At 39.2% G+C, this 19,076-nt stretch overlaps 5 protein-coding genes, 1 long non-coding RNA gene and 1 pseudogene across 11 annotated transcripts in view; 5 read left to right on the top strand and 2 right to left on the bottom strand.

The window, feature by feature from the left end:
- Window positions 1-19,076, top strand: part of LOC135339652 (serine/threonine-protein phosphatase 6 regulatory ankyrin repeat subunit B-like) — a gene marked incomplete in the record, with an annotated part of 1,209,744 nt that overhangs the window by 607,179 nt on the left and 583,489 nt on the right.
- Window positions 1-19,076, bottom strand: part of LOC135339646 (serine/threonine-protein phosphatase 6 regulatory ankyrin repeat subunit B-like) — a 95,413-nt gene that overhangs the window by 51,117 nt on the left and 25,220 nt on the right. The gene's annotated exons all lie outside the window — the stretch shown is intronic.
- Window positions 568-3,117, bottom strand: LOC135339866 (uncharacterized). The gene is made up of 2 exons (XR_010396093.1): window positions 1,070-3,117; window positions 568-773 (listed from the first exon to the last, which is right to left on the bottom strand). It is a non-coding gene; the product is annotated as an uncharacterized LOC135339866 (long non-coding RNA).
- LOC135339748 (uncharacterized) lies at window positions 2,930-4,559 on the top strand (annotated as a pseudogene).
- Window positions 5,070-6,749, top strand: LOC135339766 (2'-5'-oligoadenylate synthase 1-like). The gene is made up of 7 exons (XM_064536033.1): window positions 5,070-5,288; window positions 5,346-5,451; window positions 5,535-5,763; window positions 5,902-5,959; window positions 6,026-6,195; window positions 6,289-6,336; window positions 6,451-6,749. The coding sequence occupies exons 1-7, from the start codon at window positions 5,193-5,195 to the stop codon at window positions 6,680-6,682; spliced, it is 939 nt and encodes a 312-aa protein (XP_064392103.1). The 5' UTR covers window positions 5,070-5,192; the 3' UTR covers window positions 6,683-6,749.
- On the top strand, window positions 10,858-13,736 carry LOC135339767 (uncharacterized). Its single transcript, XM_064536034.1, has 7 exons — window positions 10,858-11,027; window positions 11,087-11,189; window positions 11,815-12,061; window positions 12,878-12,935; window positions 13,000-13,172; window positions 13,237-13,287; window positions 13,368-13,736. Exons 1-7 carry the CDS (start codon window positions 10,944-10,946, stop codon window positions 13,582-13,584), a joined length of 933 nt encoding a protein of 310 aa, XP_064392104.1. The 5' UTR covers window positions 10,858-10,943; the 3' UTR covers window positions 13,585-13,736.
- Window positions 16,194-18,012, top strand: LOC135339822 (BICD family-like cargo adapter 1). Its single transcript, XM_064536104.1, has 4 exons — window positions 16,194-16,489; window positions 16,626-16,798; window positions 17,100-17,220; window positions 17,763-18,012. The coding sequence occupies exons 1-4, from the start codon at window positions 16,472-16,474 to the stop codon at window positions 17,934-17,936; spliced, it is 486 nt and encodes a 161-aa protein (XP_064392174.1). The 5' UTR covers window positions 16,194-16,471; the 3' UTR covers window positions 17,937-18,012.

The raw sequence follows: 19,076 nt of genomic DNA, 5'->3' as shown, positions 1-19,076 counted from the left end.
GTAATATTTCTCGTCTCCCAGGTGCCATATTCATTGTGACCTTATAGTTTCGAGTGCATGGCTTGCATATTTATTACTCAGTGTACTGTAGATTAAATGATGTTTAAGGTAGTTAAACCATAGATGAAGGAAGAGAAAGGGATTGGAAACGATGGGCGTGGTTGAATCCAGGCGCGTTACGGTCATGTAATCATTATTTAGCGATACATTGCGCGCGAGATTGGCGCCAATAAGAGAGGCTGCTGTGGCAGTGAATCAAAGCTTATCTTCTTCTCATCAAAGGGCTAACATGGTAAGATATCTTGCTCAGGTCATTATTAAAAGTCATAATAGACAAGCTAAAATAGTCAGAATGCTGAGAAGTCTGCTTAGACCTGGTAACTTCTGACAGGAATAATAATACACTGAAAATACACTTCCACGATAAGACTGAAGAGTTTTGGGCTCAATAAAGGAATGACTATACGGTCTCTATTCACAGGATAATGAAAAGGATTAGAATGAGATACTGCTTTAAGTTCTATACAGTACAACTTCCATAATTATTATAATTGTATTAAAAAGTGGTTGAAAAAATAATGATAATGTAGACATACATTTGTAGTTGGTTCATGATCGGTAAAAGTTATTATCAGAGGACTTACCAAAGGACACAATGTAATATTAGAATCACTTGATAACTTCGTTTGAACTTTCATCTTTGGCACACCAAGCCAGCCGTCTATCTCTTGCAGCTTTTTTCCAATGCTGATATCTTCTTCCGTGTGGCATTCCTATTAAAAGTAAGTATGCACTACGATACAGTAAAGACTATTCTCCCTTGCTATGAATGCCAAAAGGGCTAATAATTGATCAGTGTTAGAATAGAGGGATTAAAGTGAAAGCATAACGGCCTTTACAGTTAGACTAAACTCTAGTGGAAATCTAGAGTTTCTCTAAAGCAAACAAGAAAGGGGAAAGACCATACATTAAAGTAGTGTACATAGAGTCTTTCATGAAAGAAGCTAGGCAATATAGCTTTGAGTAGCCTCATACAGGGATTAATATGCAAAATTTAAAGAAAACTGACCTTCAATGGCCCACAGCACATACATTTCATGTTCAGACAACTTTCCAAGAGTAGTATACTTGGTATTTTCTTTATGAAGCACATCTCAGTCGCAATATCTAGCTCTTGTTAACAGTGACAGAACATTCTAAAAAGTGGCAGAATCGACACCGCAGAAAGTTACTGGTAATGGTCTCAGAATTAGAGACAGTCTGCACAGAACACTGTTCTCAGTCCGCCCGTCTCTTGAATATCATCACTGACCACACACACACTTTTTCCAACAAACACACACACACACACCTTGGCTGCTTGGTGAGGTACTGCCTCAAGGTGAGGGTCACCATTTTCTTCCGCTCCCTCAATCAGTTCTTTTCCTCACTTTATCCTCCTCTTGCGTGGGAACAACCATTGAATCTTATCCTTGTCCTCGGAGTAACCATGCACAGTAGCGGACGATAATTATATTGATGCATATCCTCCTTGTAGTGAGACGTGTACATGCATGCATATGTTAGGTTAACTATTCAGGAATGTTGTGCCAAAATTCCATACCTTAGCCGAAAACGATGGTGTTTTCCATTGCTAAGCGATTATCCACTATAAAAAAATGTTGGTGTTATATAAACCACCACATACCCACCACCTTTGGTTGCCATGGAAATGTTTTTGGACTTTTAGATTATTTGTTCACCAACACAATGGTATATCATCATATTTTCTTAGAAATGTTCCAATCCCAAAATATTTACATTTATGTACCATTACACACCAAATTGCGTTTATTTACTCTATAGGCTGAATGTACTGTATGTAAGTACGTTATCAGTTTCTTGTTTTTGTGATGATTGTAATTAGCACACACTTACATGTATGTCACGACACGGCACTGAGTTTTTCTACAATAATTATGCATGAGTGATGAAATGTGAGTCAAAAGAACCTATAATTTTAGCGCGGTTGTTTTGACCGATTAGCTATACTACCTACGGGAGGTTGCTACAACCTATAGCTGCATGGGCGGGTACTTCTACGTATGGCTGCTGCTGTGCATGGTTGCTAAAACCTACATATAGCTGGATGTTTCTACCTATGGGAAGTTGCTACGACCCATTACCAAGGGCGTATAAAAGATTGAAGAGAGAGCATGCAACTCCACTATATTAGTACACGTAGCTAGCAGAGTTCAAACGTGGGCAGAGGAATGTGTGCATTAATTTGCATGAAGTGCTAAAAATAGAAATTTCGCATTTCATGCCAGTCATGCACATTCATCTGCCCACGTTTGAACTCTGCTCATATGGAGTTGCATGCATGCCCTCTCTTCTTTTATACGCCCTTGCCATTACCAAATATGCTTAAAAGAACCTATATGGCTGGTTACAACAACCTGTAGCTTATAGTATTTCTACTTGTTTTAAATGTGTATACTTTTATCTGTTGTTGTAACCCAGCATGTGGGTTACTTGAATTGCACATGTTTTAACCAGGGACATGTTGCACTGGGGCAAAGTGACCTTGTAAAAGTCACCGCCTACTGCTACTCTGAGTATATGACAACTGTTCTGCAAACCACTGTTTATATATTGTAAATCCAGCCACCAAAAACAGAACAAAAACTACCAAATTACCTTTTTTTTTCACATCTATATGCAGCAAGTGGTCTCTATGCTGGTTTCTATATCAGAAAATGGTTTTCAAGGCAACAAATTAGTTATTACATGGCAATTCGTGCCACAAGCAGTTTATTGGCCCTTGTAGTAGATAATGATCTTGGCCTTTGTATTACATGTACTGAGTACTGCACAGGAAAGAGAGATTACTAGAACTGATTATTTTCAGGAATACACCCCTAAAACCTGGTAATTATACAACATAGACCACAGTAGTCACCATTACAGAGAACCTTCTAGAATCTGCCTAATTTTAAAGTTCAAGATGGCCTACTTTAGGAAACCTACACATGCTGAGGCTGAAGCAGCCATTAGGGAGTTGGTGTCTACTCTACAGGTAATAATGAGATATGCATGCAGAAATCTGTATAATTATGTATGTTCAAATGCAGCTTAATTTGTCAAGCTATACTCATCCAAAAATTAGAGTGAGCGAGATCGTAAAAGCTGGCTCTATGGGACATGGAACAATTGTGCCTGGAAGCTTTGACATCGACCTGGTGCTCTACTCTCACGGCAAGCAAACCTGCGTGCATGCATGCATGCATGTAGCTGTATAGAGCATGCAACACCTGCCTATTCACTGGGCCTATATCACATGTAACGTTGAAGTGCTAACTCAGAGGGGCACCTGAAATCCCTATACACCTATAATTCTAGCTTAAAAAATTTGAGGCGAAACTATAATTATAGACGTGATCATCAAAAGCATACACTATGCACGCAAACATATTATTATTATATTATAGTTGTGGCTTAACTACATGAATAACACATGCATGTTGTGCAGATGTGAGCGGAGATACTATCATAACTGATGGATATGACCAACACATACGACGGCTAGAAGCTTTCATTAGCAATCGACAGGTGTTTGGAGCAGGGGTCATTACAGAGCCCAACATAACAAGATATGCTGTGCAGTTCAAGTACAAGAGCTACATCGACGTGGATCTCTTGATCAGTCCAGTTTGGTGGAGTGATTATCCAAACGATCCGACAATGTTTTTTCGGTTCCTTCAAGATAGTGTGCCAAGACACAACCTAGAAGTCATGCACAGATTTAGTGTGAACGCTTCGAAGTGGCAAGTGGAGTTTATGAGAAAAAAAGATCAGAAGGTACTATTACATAACAATGAATTTTTAATTTTTAATGTACATGCCATGCTTTGCATGTGTTGCATGCATGCCTATAATTTTATAACGCTTATATCGTACACTGCATGCATGAACTCCATGCGTTCCGCTTGAGTCATCAGAATCTTGCGTGTATGATATTTTATAGGTCAAGGTGTACATAGTCCGGGCTAAAGCATGGAGGAATCGCCTATTGCCTATAAAAGTAGAGTAGGACGAAGAAGCCCTAGTTCCTTTCTAATATCCTTGTTGGTGCTTCGAGCCTATGAAAACCAGCAGTCGAGCCAAACTTATGGCTGCCGTGGACACAATGAAGCTAGAAGGTAAAATTGATCACCATGCATGTATTATTTATTAAGCTATAATTATGCAGTACCACTGAAGAGTTGAAGAAACTTGTTCGGAATCACAGCAGAATGGAGTATGTTTAATATAGATAACATTATCTCAAATAATTTGTATACACATGCAGCATCTATTGGGAAGACTACTACAAAGCTAGAGACTACCCCACCCTCTTTCCCTCGTCCACTCCACGCCTGGTCGACCCGGCCAATCCAGCTAACAATGTGTACCTGTCTGGCATTGGTACGTACCCACCCAACAAAAGGCCAAGTGAAAACAAGCAGGACTGGAGTCAGTTTGTGGACAAAGTGGAATACTTTGACCTTGAGAAGAGTGTGGAGGAGATCACACGTTAAGACCGTTCAAGAGAGCTGACTAACTTTAGTAACGTAACTTAAACAGACAATTAAGACTATTATAGCAGCACACAATATTATAGTGTAGTAGTGTATTATTATAGTAACTTGTTTCGCTGATGGCTTATGCATGGCTGCATGATTATTTGATTGTTAATTCGTTTGCTGACCTTTGACTATAATTATATACACCAATACCCAAGTTTGATTGAGGTAATCCAGTTGGGTATACTCATTAGCAGTGCATGCATTGTGTATAGTTCTAGAAAATTAACAACTGACAAATTTAGTGGGAATATAGCCTTGTCCTTTATTCATTGATGCATTATTACTTTTCTCAAAACAATGAATATTCTTAAGGGATTTTTTCATGGGAATCAGCTCTAACAGTATATAAGAACTGATGCTATAAGCATGATGATGGTGCAAGACGTGGGTGCAGCTGTTGGGAGTATGGTAATACATCAATTAATGAGCCTATATGGACTTTCCCTGGGACAGTCCCTTTGCCCTTTGCTGACTAATCTCGTAAACACTACTTAGTTTACTACAAAAGAACACAAGACAAACACACATATACACACCCAATTAGATCGAGATATAGACATAGACAAAATAATAGGAACATAACAAATGGACTTTAGGAATTGCCACCCTCCCCACAGCAATGAGCTACTCACTCACAAGGCTGCTAGAGAAGCAACAGATGAGTTGGCTACCCTCCTAAAAGTACTATAGAGCAACAGGTATAATGTGCAAAATTCACTTATCTGCTTTACATGACAGGACCAACAGCCAATTACTATCAGTGAAGTCATCAGAGCTGGCTCTCTGGGACACGGCACTGCAGTTCCTGGAGACTTTGATCTGGACATGGTCATCTACTCAAGAGGTGAGCACCTGCTAAACAGAATAATAGTAAGAACATTATTACATGAGGATTTTATAGGCAGCTAACTCCTAAAATTTTGACAGACCTAGATCCACACAAAGTTCTTGAGCAAGGCTATGACTACTGGCTAGAGAAGCTTGAGAAATTCTTAAAAAGAAGCAGCGATGTGCAATTTAAGAATAGGACACCTCACTCTGTCCAGTTTCGGTACAAGGAACTCATTGACGTGGACATGCTGGTGACCCCTTGGTGGGACAGTGTCTCCCAGCTGAGCCTGTTCTTGGACAAGATCCCGGTTCAAAAGCGCTTCCCGTGAGTTAAAATTTAAGAACAGAACTGCATGCATGCATAATAATAATTATACGATGCATGGCCTATGTGTAGAAAGAGGATTGCATGCACTCCTGGTAGAAACAATTAAATCAAGTATGCATGCCAATGTACATGCAGGTTCTCAATAGGAGCCTCAAAATGGCAGGTGCAGTTTATGCAGAAGCAAGACAATGAGGTAAGAGATACGTTATTATAGATTGCAGTTCATCTACACATTGTGCATGTATGTATGTATATATAGGTCAAAGTGCTTATTCAGCGTGCTAAGGCATGGAGAAATAAACAATGGCCAAATATTTACCCAGGACAGAAGAAGCCCAAGTCCTACTTTCTTTCTTTGCTCGTTTTGAAAGCTTATCAGCGTGCAAAGAAGAAATTTGGAAATCAAATCTTTCGTGATATGGCTGAAAAGTACGTACACGCATGCAGTTATCACATCATAGTATATACCTTACATCGATCTATTCACGCATAATTATACCATAATTATATTTCATGCTATAGGACCTCCTATGAGCTTAAAGACCTTGTTCTTAGGGAAGATCAACAAGAGTAAGTCGGTCTATATATACATCGTAGAAGTATACTGGCATTGTTAATCACTATATATGTATAGGTATATCTAGATATGTTACACAAACACACACATCACTCATTGAAATACAGTATTTACTGGGACGACTACTATACGGTGGGAGGAACTGGTACCACGATTCTGCATGACCCCCCAAAACCCCCCCGCCTCCTGGACCCAGCTAACCCAGCCAACAACCTGTTTGACACTGGGTTCACTACTGCACGTACCGGTGACAGGTCACATGATGAGGGGGAGGGGAACTGGGCTGAGATAAAGAAGAAGATTGAGACTATCGACCTTACTGTAGATATAACAGCCTAATAGCTAATTATAAGAGTATTATAACTCATCATACAGTATTTAACTTATAAGTATTATGTTGAAATTACTAATTGACAGCTAGTGCATGAGATTATAGGTACGGTATATATACTTTAAACTTAACATGTTCCATTATTTACTAATATTACCGCATTCTACCGAGATTACGCCCACCCTAATTGCATGCTACAAAGTAGCCTCGGTCCCAGGCCGATTTTTTTTTAATAGAACGAAGTTGCCGAGATTACGCCCACCCTAATTGCATGCTACAAAGTAGCCTCGGTCCCAGGCCGATTTTTTTTTAATAGAACAAAGTTGAGGCGACCTAGCGTTCAATTGGAGACGGATCGGCCGGGGGTCGAGGCTAGCTACAAAGCAGCTACAGGTGGGATTGGCTTCATTTTGAAAACGATATACCGTATAGCGCGAAATTTTCGAGGGGCTTAATTTTCGTGGATTTAGTGGGTTAGCAATCCTACACGAAAATTAAGTCCACGAAAATCGTTCTTTACCTGCTATAACGTGCAAGATTTAAAGGCGTGGCTTCCGGTAAGCAGTCATTCCGCGAACATTGTGCAACGAAATGGCTTTTAGAGGCCAATCCACGAAATATAAGTGCCTTGAAAATTTCGCGCTATACGGTAGTTTTGTCTCGAAATTAAGCCCTACCCAGGTTATTTGCCTCGAAATTATGCCCGCTCATTAAAAAACAATCTGTGTCTGACATGCAGCTATTGAAATACAATGCAATATACAACAATGCATAGGTAAAGTAGCTATAAAATTTTATATATAGGTATGAAGAAAAGTATACAAGTCAAGATTGTGCATCAAAGAGTTGTTCCTATATATATATATTCAGAGTCTTCAACAGAGATTTAGATAAGATAGCTCATATAGATCCTATAATTTCTGCTATTTGCAAGTAGACTGTAGGAGACAAGAACAAATCAGCTCAAGAATCTGCTATTTTTTTTTAGCAGTGGGCGTATTCTCAAGGCAAATTAGCCTTTGCAGGAACTTTTACTCAAAAGTGGGGTGGGCGTAATCAAGGGCGTATACAGAGAAGAGGGCATGCAACTCACTATGTATCCTACGTACTCATCCGACTTCGTATCAGAGACCGGATATGCTAAAAATAGAATCCAGTATACGGACGTGAACAAGTGGGCGGTGTTGTTTACGGAGTTATAATTATGGGCGTGTACATCAGAGCTGCCTAGCTAGCTAGCTAACAGTGCAGTATTATTTTAGAGAAGTGTCATGACCAGTCCTAGTCCTGACTCCAGCCAGGTCCAAGACAACCCCTTCGAGCATGAAGTTGAGTGCTGGGCGCATTGTTAAGAAGTACCAGAGACTCAGGAAGACAGATTATTGTACCTAGGTTTTATCTTCTTGGAGTTGCAACTGTTGGATGGTTTGCCTTTGCCTTTGACACTGCTAGTACAAGCCATACTGCTGGTGAGAACTAGTTTTACTATGCTGCAATCGAGCTACCGGTAGCTAGCTGGCACAGATAAAAAAAATACTTTGATTTACCTTGTGCGGTCAAAGGTTACGCGTGGGCGTTTTTGTGGGCAGTTCTAAAAATAGCTCAATACAAAGTCGGATGATTCTGAGAATGGGGCGAGTTGCATGCCCTCTTCTCTGTATACGCCCTTGGCGTAATGTCGATAGAGTACGGTAATTATGCAAAAACAACAACCTATACATTATTTTCGTGGGTTTTAATTTTTGTTATTTCTGTAAGTGACGGTAAAATTGCAAAAAATTTGTATATTTATGTCTAGCAGATAATTGGAAATGCAATGAACTTTGCAGCTCTCTTCTCACTCTTGAAGCTACCAATATAGCTAGCGTTCTATAGTGCAGAGCTAACTATACAAAGTAGAGTAGCAACACTCCATATAATTATGGACAAGTTTTGCTATACGCACTGTTTTGAAAAGGCTGCAATAGCATTCCGAGTAGGCATAACTCGAGAACGATTATTTTGCAAATCCACACATTAAAATCCCCCCAAAAAACTTTGTAGAAGCCTATATAGAAACTCTAACTTGCAGTTCATTGATCCTTGAACAACTGTAGCAGTCTACACACATACAGACACACATGCATGCACACATTATATACCGTATATGTATACTTTGCTTGCGCATGCGCACCGAGGCATAACAAACATTAATTTCACAACTGCAGAATAGCAAAATGAGAAATTGTACTGTGAAAATATGCCACCTTAAACGACTATAAAAAGGCGTGCCGTGGGCAGCTCCGATCGGAAGCAACCAAAAAATGACAAAATGGCAACAATGAATATTCTTGAGTCTTGCAAAAAGACGCCCTTGACAGTTATAATGCACATTCTTTACATTTTTACATTCTTCTTTTGATACGCCTTCTTCCGCTCTCTCACGAGATAGTAGACACGAACTAAAAACAAAAAATGGCTGTCAAAAGTTTATTTCAAGAAGTCTGTTCTCAACCTCAAAAGAAGCCAACTGGGGGTTCCACAGGAGCTAAAGTTCGAGACTGAAGATACCAAGCAAGTCTTTGTAGGTATAATTGACAGTGCTAAGCGTTATCTTGCTGCCAGAGATGCATTGGCCCAACATGAGGATCTGACAAACTGATGCTGTTGTTGAAGATGTGGACATAAATAACTCAAGTAAGTAGTCCATAGGTCTATAGTAAAAGTAGTAGTATAGTATAAAATAATGTGACTTCATCAACCTGCGAACGCTTTTTCGCTTTTTAATATTAATTTTGTTGTTCATTTTTCATGGATAAAATAACGAAGAGGAGAGTTGAAAGTCTGTAGGGAAAGACCTTTGTATAATATCTATTTGCAGTTTGTTCGTTCATATATACAGTCATTATGCCTCAGTTGGGCATGTGCAAGGTATACGGTAATTTGTCTGTGTATGTGTAGATCGACTGTTACAGCTGCTCGATGATAAATGAAGCTCGAAGAGTTTCTGTATAATTATTGTAGGCTGCTAATCATAATTATTTCTTGAATTGCAATTAGTTGGGTTTGCAAAATAATGCTTACGGTTATGTTTGCTTACTTTTAAATCTAGTACAACTTGTGTGTAGCAAAATAGGGGAATAACGAGAGAATAAAGTAAAATAAAAAGAAGTAAGCATTATCCGCCAGGGCCGATGAATCCATCTAAAATGTTGTAAATTATAATGTACAGTGTATTCATTAATAATGGTACTGCATGTAGCTTCATTGCCTACACCGAGGCATCATTACCCTTTCAGTAACATTCATTTTTTCTCAGGTCGCGTTGAAGGACGCTTTGAAGGACTGCGACTGCCTTTGCTTGTTGACATGCAGTCTCCCTGTGTACATCATCAACCTATGCAGAAAATGTAAGTATTACTTCTCTAGCAAATATCCTATTATATCCCTAGCTCTTTGCTGGAGGGAGGAGAGCCTCACTGTCTGGTGGCATGCACTCCACTTGCCCTATTAAAATGGTAGTAAAGAATTTGTTTGATATAGATGTACTGATATTCATATAAATTCTTTTTCAGAATCAAACTTTCAGTGAATTTCCACAATGGCACAGTTTCAATGCCATCTATTATGCAAGAAAGCAAGCTTCCTAACTCTTCCACAACGTGCCCTGGAGTATGCTCACTGCACTGGAGCTGACCTGGAGCTGAAAAGATTCCTTTATTGTGCATAGCCTTTTGCTGTATCTAGATCTATACATAAAGTATTTGTCAGCCATTATGATAACAACAATTTTACTTTTTTTGTTTTTTTGTTTCTGCTTCTGGTAAAAAAGAAAAACTACCAAGAATGTATTTCCCTTCCCTTTGTGTATATTTTGGAGTGTTCACAGTGTGGAGTGAGTGGGTTCTGAGCGCTTTTGCGCAAGAGAAAAAAAGAGTTCGTTACTAAGGCTTGAATGAAAATTTAGGGGTCAAAGGTCGCGCCCACGGCAGCTCTTTTTATACTCAAAACTCGCTCCGGGATCCGGAAGTTGCTAATCCGGTGATTAAAGCCAACATGCTCGTTTAAGGTATTTACAGTGAATACTCTGAGTTCAGAGAAACAGAAATTCATGGGTATATAGCACTACAGAGTATATTCATTGAATTACTGCATTATCACAACTACAGGAATGCAATCCTTGTATGGAGTGAAAACCCCCACACACACACATGCAGTGGAATGAATAGAGTGCACGTACATGCAGCCACAATTAAGCCTATAAAGTAATTGCTATATATATAATAAACTATGGCGACAACCCAAGTCAGAGTAAAGAGGCCATTAAGAAAAGCTCGGATATTAAGCAACAAAGTTAGAACTACACTGATAAAAGTAAGCCAACAAACTTTCCAGCTGGAATCTGTTATCAGTGGCTTATTGACATCACACAGGCATCTAAGAAGAAAGAAATAGATGTTGTTGTTGGAGGATCAGTGGCTCATGGTACAGCATTACCTGGGCACTTTGACATAGACCTTACTGTCTTCTCACTAAGTAAGTAGTATAAAGTCTTAAGAGAGTTTATATTCCCACCAAGTAATTAGTCTTATATAGACAGTTATAGGAAACATCTTACGTATACAAATATTATACCTTCAAATAATTATTACCCGAGGTGCGCGTAGGCGGCACGAGTATAGTATAGTCGTTTGGTTTGTTTGTCTGTTTGTAATTTCTGAGTCTGCTTATCTGGATGCCATAGCGCTGCATGGATAGCCTTCACACAACAAGTTATTTCGATGGTAAAGCTTATAAAAGTGAGCAAAAGCTAAGCATTACACGTTGGCTAGCTCTACACACGACCTTTATTCGAGCTAGAACTACATATTTGCAGCTGAAGTGATCCTTTACCATGCAGTCTCTATTAGTGGCTTCTTTATTACTGAACCATGCATCCCTATGATTTTTATAGCTCTATTTATTCATGTCAACAACCGAGGGTTAGCACTTCAGTGCTCTGATTGTATGTAATAGCTTGGTAAATTAACTTTAGCGCTATCAACAGGTGGCAGATTACATAACTCAATATAACGAGCAGTGTATGCTCAGAGCAATAATGCATATAGAATACGTTCACAGTTCAGAGTTCTAGTCCTTATACACTGTATAATTATGATAGGTCTACATCCAATAAAGCATACAGTAACAGAACAGACGTATAAAGACGGTATGGAACAGATCATTCACTGTCTCCAAAGACACTTGACAAATCACTACAAAATAAAGGACCCTGAGGAACTGTATGGAAACCATGGTCGACGTTTCCAATGTTGGCACTTCCAAGTGGATTTATCACTGAGCCCAAAATGGGAAAATCTAGAGGATATGTACAAATATATGAAGATGAACCCAAGCACAAGAAAGTTGTAAGTTAATTGCATGCATTCTATCGACGTATATAGTACTACTAAGTAGTATTGGCACATATAATACAGAGAACTCAAGCATTCACTAAATCAAAGCATTGTGGGGGGGGCGAGCCTGAGCAAACTAAGGACAGGTGCGGAAGAGAATATCGAAAGAAAATAGGCAGTGTAATTTATGACAATATTGATGATTGTTTGCATGATGTATACTTGTGTGACAGTCATGAGAGGGGTTATGCATGTGTTTATGGTGCATGTGATTGAACCAAATTATAGGCTTGATTACTAAGAAGTTTTATTCGCTCATGTATAGTGTATACTGGACAAAGTGTCAGGTCATTCTCTTCCACCTGCTGTTTCCTAAATGTCTTCCCTAACTGCGTTTTCCTCTTCCTCTTCAAATTCGTGCCTTTTGGCTTTATCTCCTCTTCATTTTCATCCTTTTCCTGATAATTATCGCAAAAAAGTGTATTGTTCTGTGCAAAGGTTATACAGTCTATTTTGGCTTTAATAACTGCCTGTACATGATTTCTGAAAGAGCTATTCATATGTCCATGTATGCACACCTTCTCGGTGTCAGCGTGCCCTGTCTTGTTCACTTTGTGTTGTCAGCCTCTGCTCTTTCATAATACAAGAGTTTGATTTTTCTTGCTGTTTCTTCAGGTTCACTTTCTTGTCCCCTTACGTACAAAAACGCGGATTTCCGATCAGCATCCTCTCTCTGTATTCCACACTACTGTCGGGCTCGCTCATGCTCGCCCCAAATATGTGCAAGCATGCATGCATGCATGGCTCGTAATTTTGTGTTTGCCTCAGGTTCTCTACAGGAGTAACAGAGTTTCATAATGATATCCTGAAGTCACAGCCAGATAGAGTAAGTCCCAGAATTCTATAAACTACCGTATACACACACTTAACGCGCACAAATTAAATTACAGGTAAAGGTGCTCATCAAAAGATTCAAAGCATGGAGAAACGAAATATGGCTTCCTGACTCACCAAGTGGTGGTTGCCCAAAATCTATATTCCTTTCATTCCTTGTTATAATCTCATACAACAGTGCACCAGAGTCTTATAAACAAGCCAGAAGACCGCGAACATTAGCAAAATGGTATAAAGTTATTTAGAAAGCATAACATAGTTATTGACTAATAATAATTACCACATGCATGCAGGATGACAAAAGATTTGCAACGTCTTGCCAATGAAAAAAGTTCAAGTTTGGAGTAAGTATAATTATATAATAGTAACGATCATTCTCAATCATATACACGTATCTATAATGCACATCGAAATTATTTGGCAGCCTCCAGGTTCCTGGGCAGAACCCTTTAATTATGGAGAAGTACAGCGATATCCTTCCCAAACCGCCACGCATCCTTGATCCAGCCAATCCCTTCAAGAACTTTTATCGACAAGGCCTCGGGGAAGTAGAACCGAGCGGGGGAGAAGACATTAAAAAACGATGGGAGATATTTGCAAAGAAAATTAAAACACTTAATCTTGTGATGAACATCACATAGGTCATTTATATAGTATTATGTCATTTATAGCCTTACAAGCACATTAATATATACTGTCTCAATGCAGCTATACCTATACAGTGCCTTTAGTCTAGAGAGTGATTTTGCTCCTATTGGTATATACATAAATGTAAATATTTTGTGATTAGAAAAAGTTCTGCTGTTACCATTGTGTAGGAAAAATCACATATTCAAAAATATTTCTATGGCAACCAAAGGTGATGGGTATGTGGTGGTCATTTATATAACGCCAACATATTTCTATAGTGGACAATCGCTTAGCAATGGAAAAGACCAATCGTCGTCGGCTAAGGTCTGGAACTCTGGCACAACATTCCTGAGAATAGTTTGCCTAACATGTATTATAATTTTGTTTAGCCTACGTAAGTACACACATGCACTGATTACTATTTTTTGAGTGTCTTTTCGCTTAGCGATGCATGGAGCTAAAGCAAACTTGTTGGCTAAGATCTAATTTTCACAACATGAAATTCTCTATATCTTCTGGTAGCAGCAACTTCATTGAAAACTTGAGATATTGACGTTAGATCATAAGTGCTCTGCTTCTGTGACGTCAAAGACAAACCGCGATGGTAATGATGTTATACTGGCTTGTAATCTATGACTAAGAATCGCGTGGAAAGTGACCGTACGTGACCAATACCTACCACAATGTTAACGAAGCCATTTCACAGATGTCAATGAAACGTCCCTCCAAGATGGCCGCTCCACACACAGTATATATAGTAGCACTTATAGCTATCCACAGCCTCATAGAAGTGTTTTCACACTCCTAGCTGGGCATATGCATGCAAAGTAAGTTGCTAATAAATTTACACTAACAAGTGAGAGAACAAATTTACTCTAGGCACTCTACTGTATAATATGATGTTTACTATCTGACGACTATAATTATAATCAGCGTGCAATTACCTGTTGAGTAATTACACGCTGTCAATGACAACGTATTGTTTAAATAACGGCCACGGCTGAAAATGTTAATAAAACTGCAGAGAACTTCATCAAAACGATTATGTATGGTTACTCGTGCAATAAGCACTCATAATAAGCACTGCATGCATGCATGGTAAGGTTAATAGCACTTGGCTACACCTCGTGCAATTAGAAGCCTTGACATTGCTTATTAATCCCATATTGCACTTTTAACCATACTATATACTTATTGACAGCCTAACATAATCCAAAAACTATATAAGCAATGCACATGCATGCATGCACACACAAATCCAGAGTTAACTATAACAGTATGATAGACTTCATGAAATACCATGGCATGCACAATACAATAGAACCTCGCTAATCCGGTGTCACAGCAAATACAGTCCGGGCCAAAAATGTGTCCGGCCGGACACTAAACACTAGCGGAAATGGTCCGAACTGATTACTTTTTAGCAGAAACTGTCCGTCTATCAATAGTAATAGATCTACACTGTCAAAACCACCCATTGCCAACTTCATTTTACAGCAGCAAGGTACAGAGTCAGTGTAAGAGTAAACAGCAATAGAAGGTAAAACAGCAATAGAAGTTTTAGTAATGATCAGCTACAAATTAATCAATAGTGATAGACATGAATACTTTAATAATAATATAATAATAATAATAATTATCATCAGTCTAGTCAGGGAGAACAATTATCACAAGACCACTCAAATTCAGCATCACTCCAGGCACCGCCAGGAACTGTGATACAGGTCTTGTGGTACCACTCCTCGCATTTTGCACATTCTATCATTTCACCCTTTTCTTGACGTCTACACTTGCAGAAAACTTGCACTATCTCGGTTTTCAGAGTTTTAACAGAACATTTGCGATGTTTTGATGGAAAGTGTCGCATCAACTTGTCCTCAAGGCAAAACTGGAGGTGTCCTCTCATTCTTTCCTGATAAAAGGTGAGCTCTTCTGGGACCATTTCATTGCACAGAGCCATAGCAAAAGCTACTGCAAAAACTCCACAATCTTTTTTGTTGGTTTGCCCCTGCATGAGCATGCAGGATATAATAATAACAGCTAACTTATAGACAAACAGTTCTATAATTGAGAACCATGCATTATCATGACAAATGTAGTATATGTATCTATAATTATAATCATAATTAACCCTTTAACCGTCGGATTCTTAATATAACCTTCAAATATTTAATAGGTCTACACCCAAAGAAGCGTAGAGTAACAGAACAAATGTATAAAAAGGGTATGGAACTGATCATGGACTGTGAAGCAGCTGGAGGCCGATCGACAGGTTAGCACTTCTCACAAGCCCACGCTCTAATTATTGTTTAAGCAATCAACTTTTAGCATGGAGACAAATATTCATGTGCATGCATGCATGTGCTTAATTATAAGAGAAGTTTGCTACAAATTTGCAGAGAACGACCTCAATGTCGCCAACATCCACCATGTCCCTGCATGACGAGTTATCTCACTCCATGAACAGTCTGGACATGATACCTGAGGCTACTTCACCACGGCAATCGAAACAAACTTCACCACAACCTACCAGGGGCGTAGGCAGGAATTTGAGGAAGGGGGGGCTGAGCGCCGAAATTTTTGGTGACCGGAAGCCACACCCCTAATTAATGGCTCTTTGCGCATGTGCAAGAAATAGCCACACCTTGCTTCAATTAATAATACTGCTAAAGCTAGCTAGCTAGCTAGCCATAGCTAGTTGCACTAAAGAATCAAAGTTACTAGTATAGTGTAGCTAGCTCTTGGACATGCTGTTTGTCTGCCACTAATCTATACCAGTAATTCCCAGGCTGAAGACTCATCAGAGAAGGTGGGGCTCTTAGTGTAGTTTTTGCAGAGAAAGGGGGGGCTCCAGCCCCCAAAGCCCTCCCCCTCCCTACGCCCCTGCCTACGGAGAACATGTCTGCTGATCTAGTGGTGAGTGCATGGCCAATTGTGCACGTGTTGGCGTGTAAATCTTAATTGATACTATCACCATTTGCAATGGATTCCATTGTAATAAGAGCCTAATTTTTGCGAATCTCATTGAAAGATTGTTGCCCTATATATGCAGGTGAACTTTGAACCAGAACTGGACTTCTACTGTTCACCGACTAGCACATTGCGTCGTGCGTCAATGCGATCGTTGCAATCGGGTCTGAGCACTCTTCGCAGAGTGGATCACCAGGAACTCATGGCCGCTTGGTCCACCAGTTCAGACGATGACAGGGACTCCCCCTGTCCAAGGTGGGTGGGGCTCATGTTGTGTAAACATTGCTCTTTGTCCTGTTAGCAATTTTGTTTGGCGAGCACCCATAATACAAGTACAATTATAGTGTGTATAAATATATATAGCCCTACTTAATCGGTTGCTATGCTACAGTGTGTATGTATATACACTTATACGTTGACATTGTACCCTTAGACTTTTCAGCAGAAAGCTATCATATAATTATACAATATCAGGAATCTACTCCTGATACAATGCAGGCAGCCGAATCCTCTTGAGGGTACGTGGCAACGATTAACATAAAATAACTTTTTACAGGTGTAAGAACATGCAGGAGATGGTGACCAACTATCAACAGGAATTGAGCCTCGTCAACAAGCAGCTGTTGTCAGCGGTCGAGCAGAAAATTAAATTGCAGGAACAAAATGAAGCTTGGCAGGTACAGTTATCATAATTATTGGCTGTCCTAAGAAACCAACGAATATGCATTAGTCTTGGAAAATTAGTTGTATTTCGTGGCCCTCTATAATACATGCATGCGTGTAGGTCACATGACTATATAAGCATGTAGGAAGTCTTGTATATAATTATTATGTCACTGTGGAGGGTACATCCTTTTTTTAATTAAACTCCTGGACCACTGTAATTAGCTAATGCATGATTGAGACTTAATTGGAAATGTGCTCGCATTTCATGTCCTAAACTTTTATGTTTGTATATGCTATACCGTATAATTATAGCGGGTATAATTTGTGGGGTAAAATACTCGTGGGCAGGCTGACCTCAAGGCATCGTTTACCAGAACACATGCAATGCAGTGCACGTACAATAAAGCAAATTTAAACAAGACATTTTTTATTCACGAAAATCACTGCTGTTCAAATTTTTACCCTACGAAAATTACCCGCTATACGGTGCTGTATTTATATAGTTACTTTGCTGGGTACAAGGTTTGCTTATACGCCTATATAATACCGGCAGAGTGACATGGCTGAAATAGTACATCAGAACCTCTACCAGAGACTGGAGCAAGACTCCCCAGCTAGGAAGGAGAAACTGAGCAAATCTCCAAAGAGAAAGATGTTCACTTCGAATAAAGATGACGCAGAAAAGATATTCAAACATGAATTCATAAAACATTCATGGCTCTTTTGAAACTTAGCTTTTGCTACATTTCGTGTTTTTTGACTCTGTTTTATACTCATCCTTCTGCTAACACAAGTGCAAAGCCCTGCTGTATAATCTTATAATTATAATTATAGGGTCAATAAGAACAAGGCCCCTCAAAAATAATTTGCCAAACCATTGAGCTATATACGTCTCAAATAATCAATTTTCAAGCAAACAATGCATGGGTGTACATGACTATACATGTTGATTGTACATGTACGCGTGTGTGGTGAGTGATTCGATCTCAGAATAGTCAATTGCAATGCAACCTAGCTATAGTTATGAGTGTGCATGTCACTGTGTTCAATCAACTACATACCCTATAGCGCGAAATTTTAAAAGTACACACGTACATTTCGTGGAATGGCCTCTAAAAGCATTTCGTTGCACAATGTTTGTGGAATGACTGCTACGCTTTTAATATTTGCATGTTATCAAACGATGTTAGTGGATTTAATTTCGTGTAGGATTGTTAACCCACGAAATCAGCGAAAATTTAAGCCCCCGAAAATTTCGCGCTATACGGTAATGTACGATTGTGGTACATTTGGTATACATGTACTACATGTGCTAACAAACATAATTATGCAGCTGTCATGCACTCATTAGGGAGAAAATAGCAATATTTGAGTCCGGAATTACAAAAGATCCCCCAATAACTGTGGCAATTTGAGAGAGAGCATTTACACAAGATATCGAGTTATTTGGTAGCTATAATTATGCCTCGAGGCGTAGCCGCACGAGGGATATGGTAAAGCTGACTGTGTGTGTATTCCAGCTGTAACTGCATGTGCTCAACGGTTGCAATGCGACAAAAACAACAGCTTCTATAGGCTTCTCACGTTCTCATGGATTTTGATTCGTCGATTAGCAAACTAAAACTTCTTTCTCGAGTTACTAGAGGATGGCTATATAGTTATACCTATAATTATAATTATGGAGGAGGACTGACATTACAATAAGCTAGGGATAAATTAGCCGCAATGAAAGCAAGCTAGCGAACATGTTAACAGCTATAGATTAAGCATGCACATGAGAACTATAATATTAGTATGAAAGCAGTATAACAGTTAGCAGTACTAGTAAGGAGTGTGTGATCACATAATATTGCATTGTCATGGTGTC

Source organism: Halichondria panicea, chromosome 8 (genome assembly GCF_963675165.1).
Source record: "Halichondria panicea chromosome 8, odHalPani1.1, whole genome shotgun sequence".
In the NCBI taxonomy this organism is placed as follows: Eukaryota; Metazoa; Porifera; class Demospongiae; order Suberitida; family Halichondriidae; genus Halichondria; species Halichondria panicea.
The sequence above is the reverse complement of the archived record's forward strand: the minus strand, read 5'-3'. Positions and strand labels throughout refer to the sequence as shown.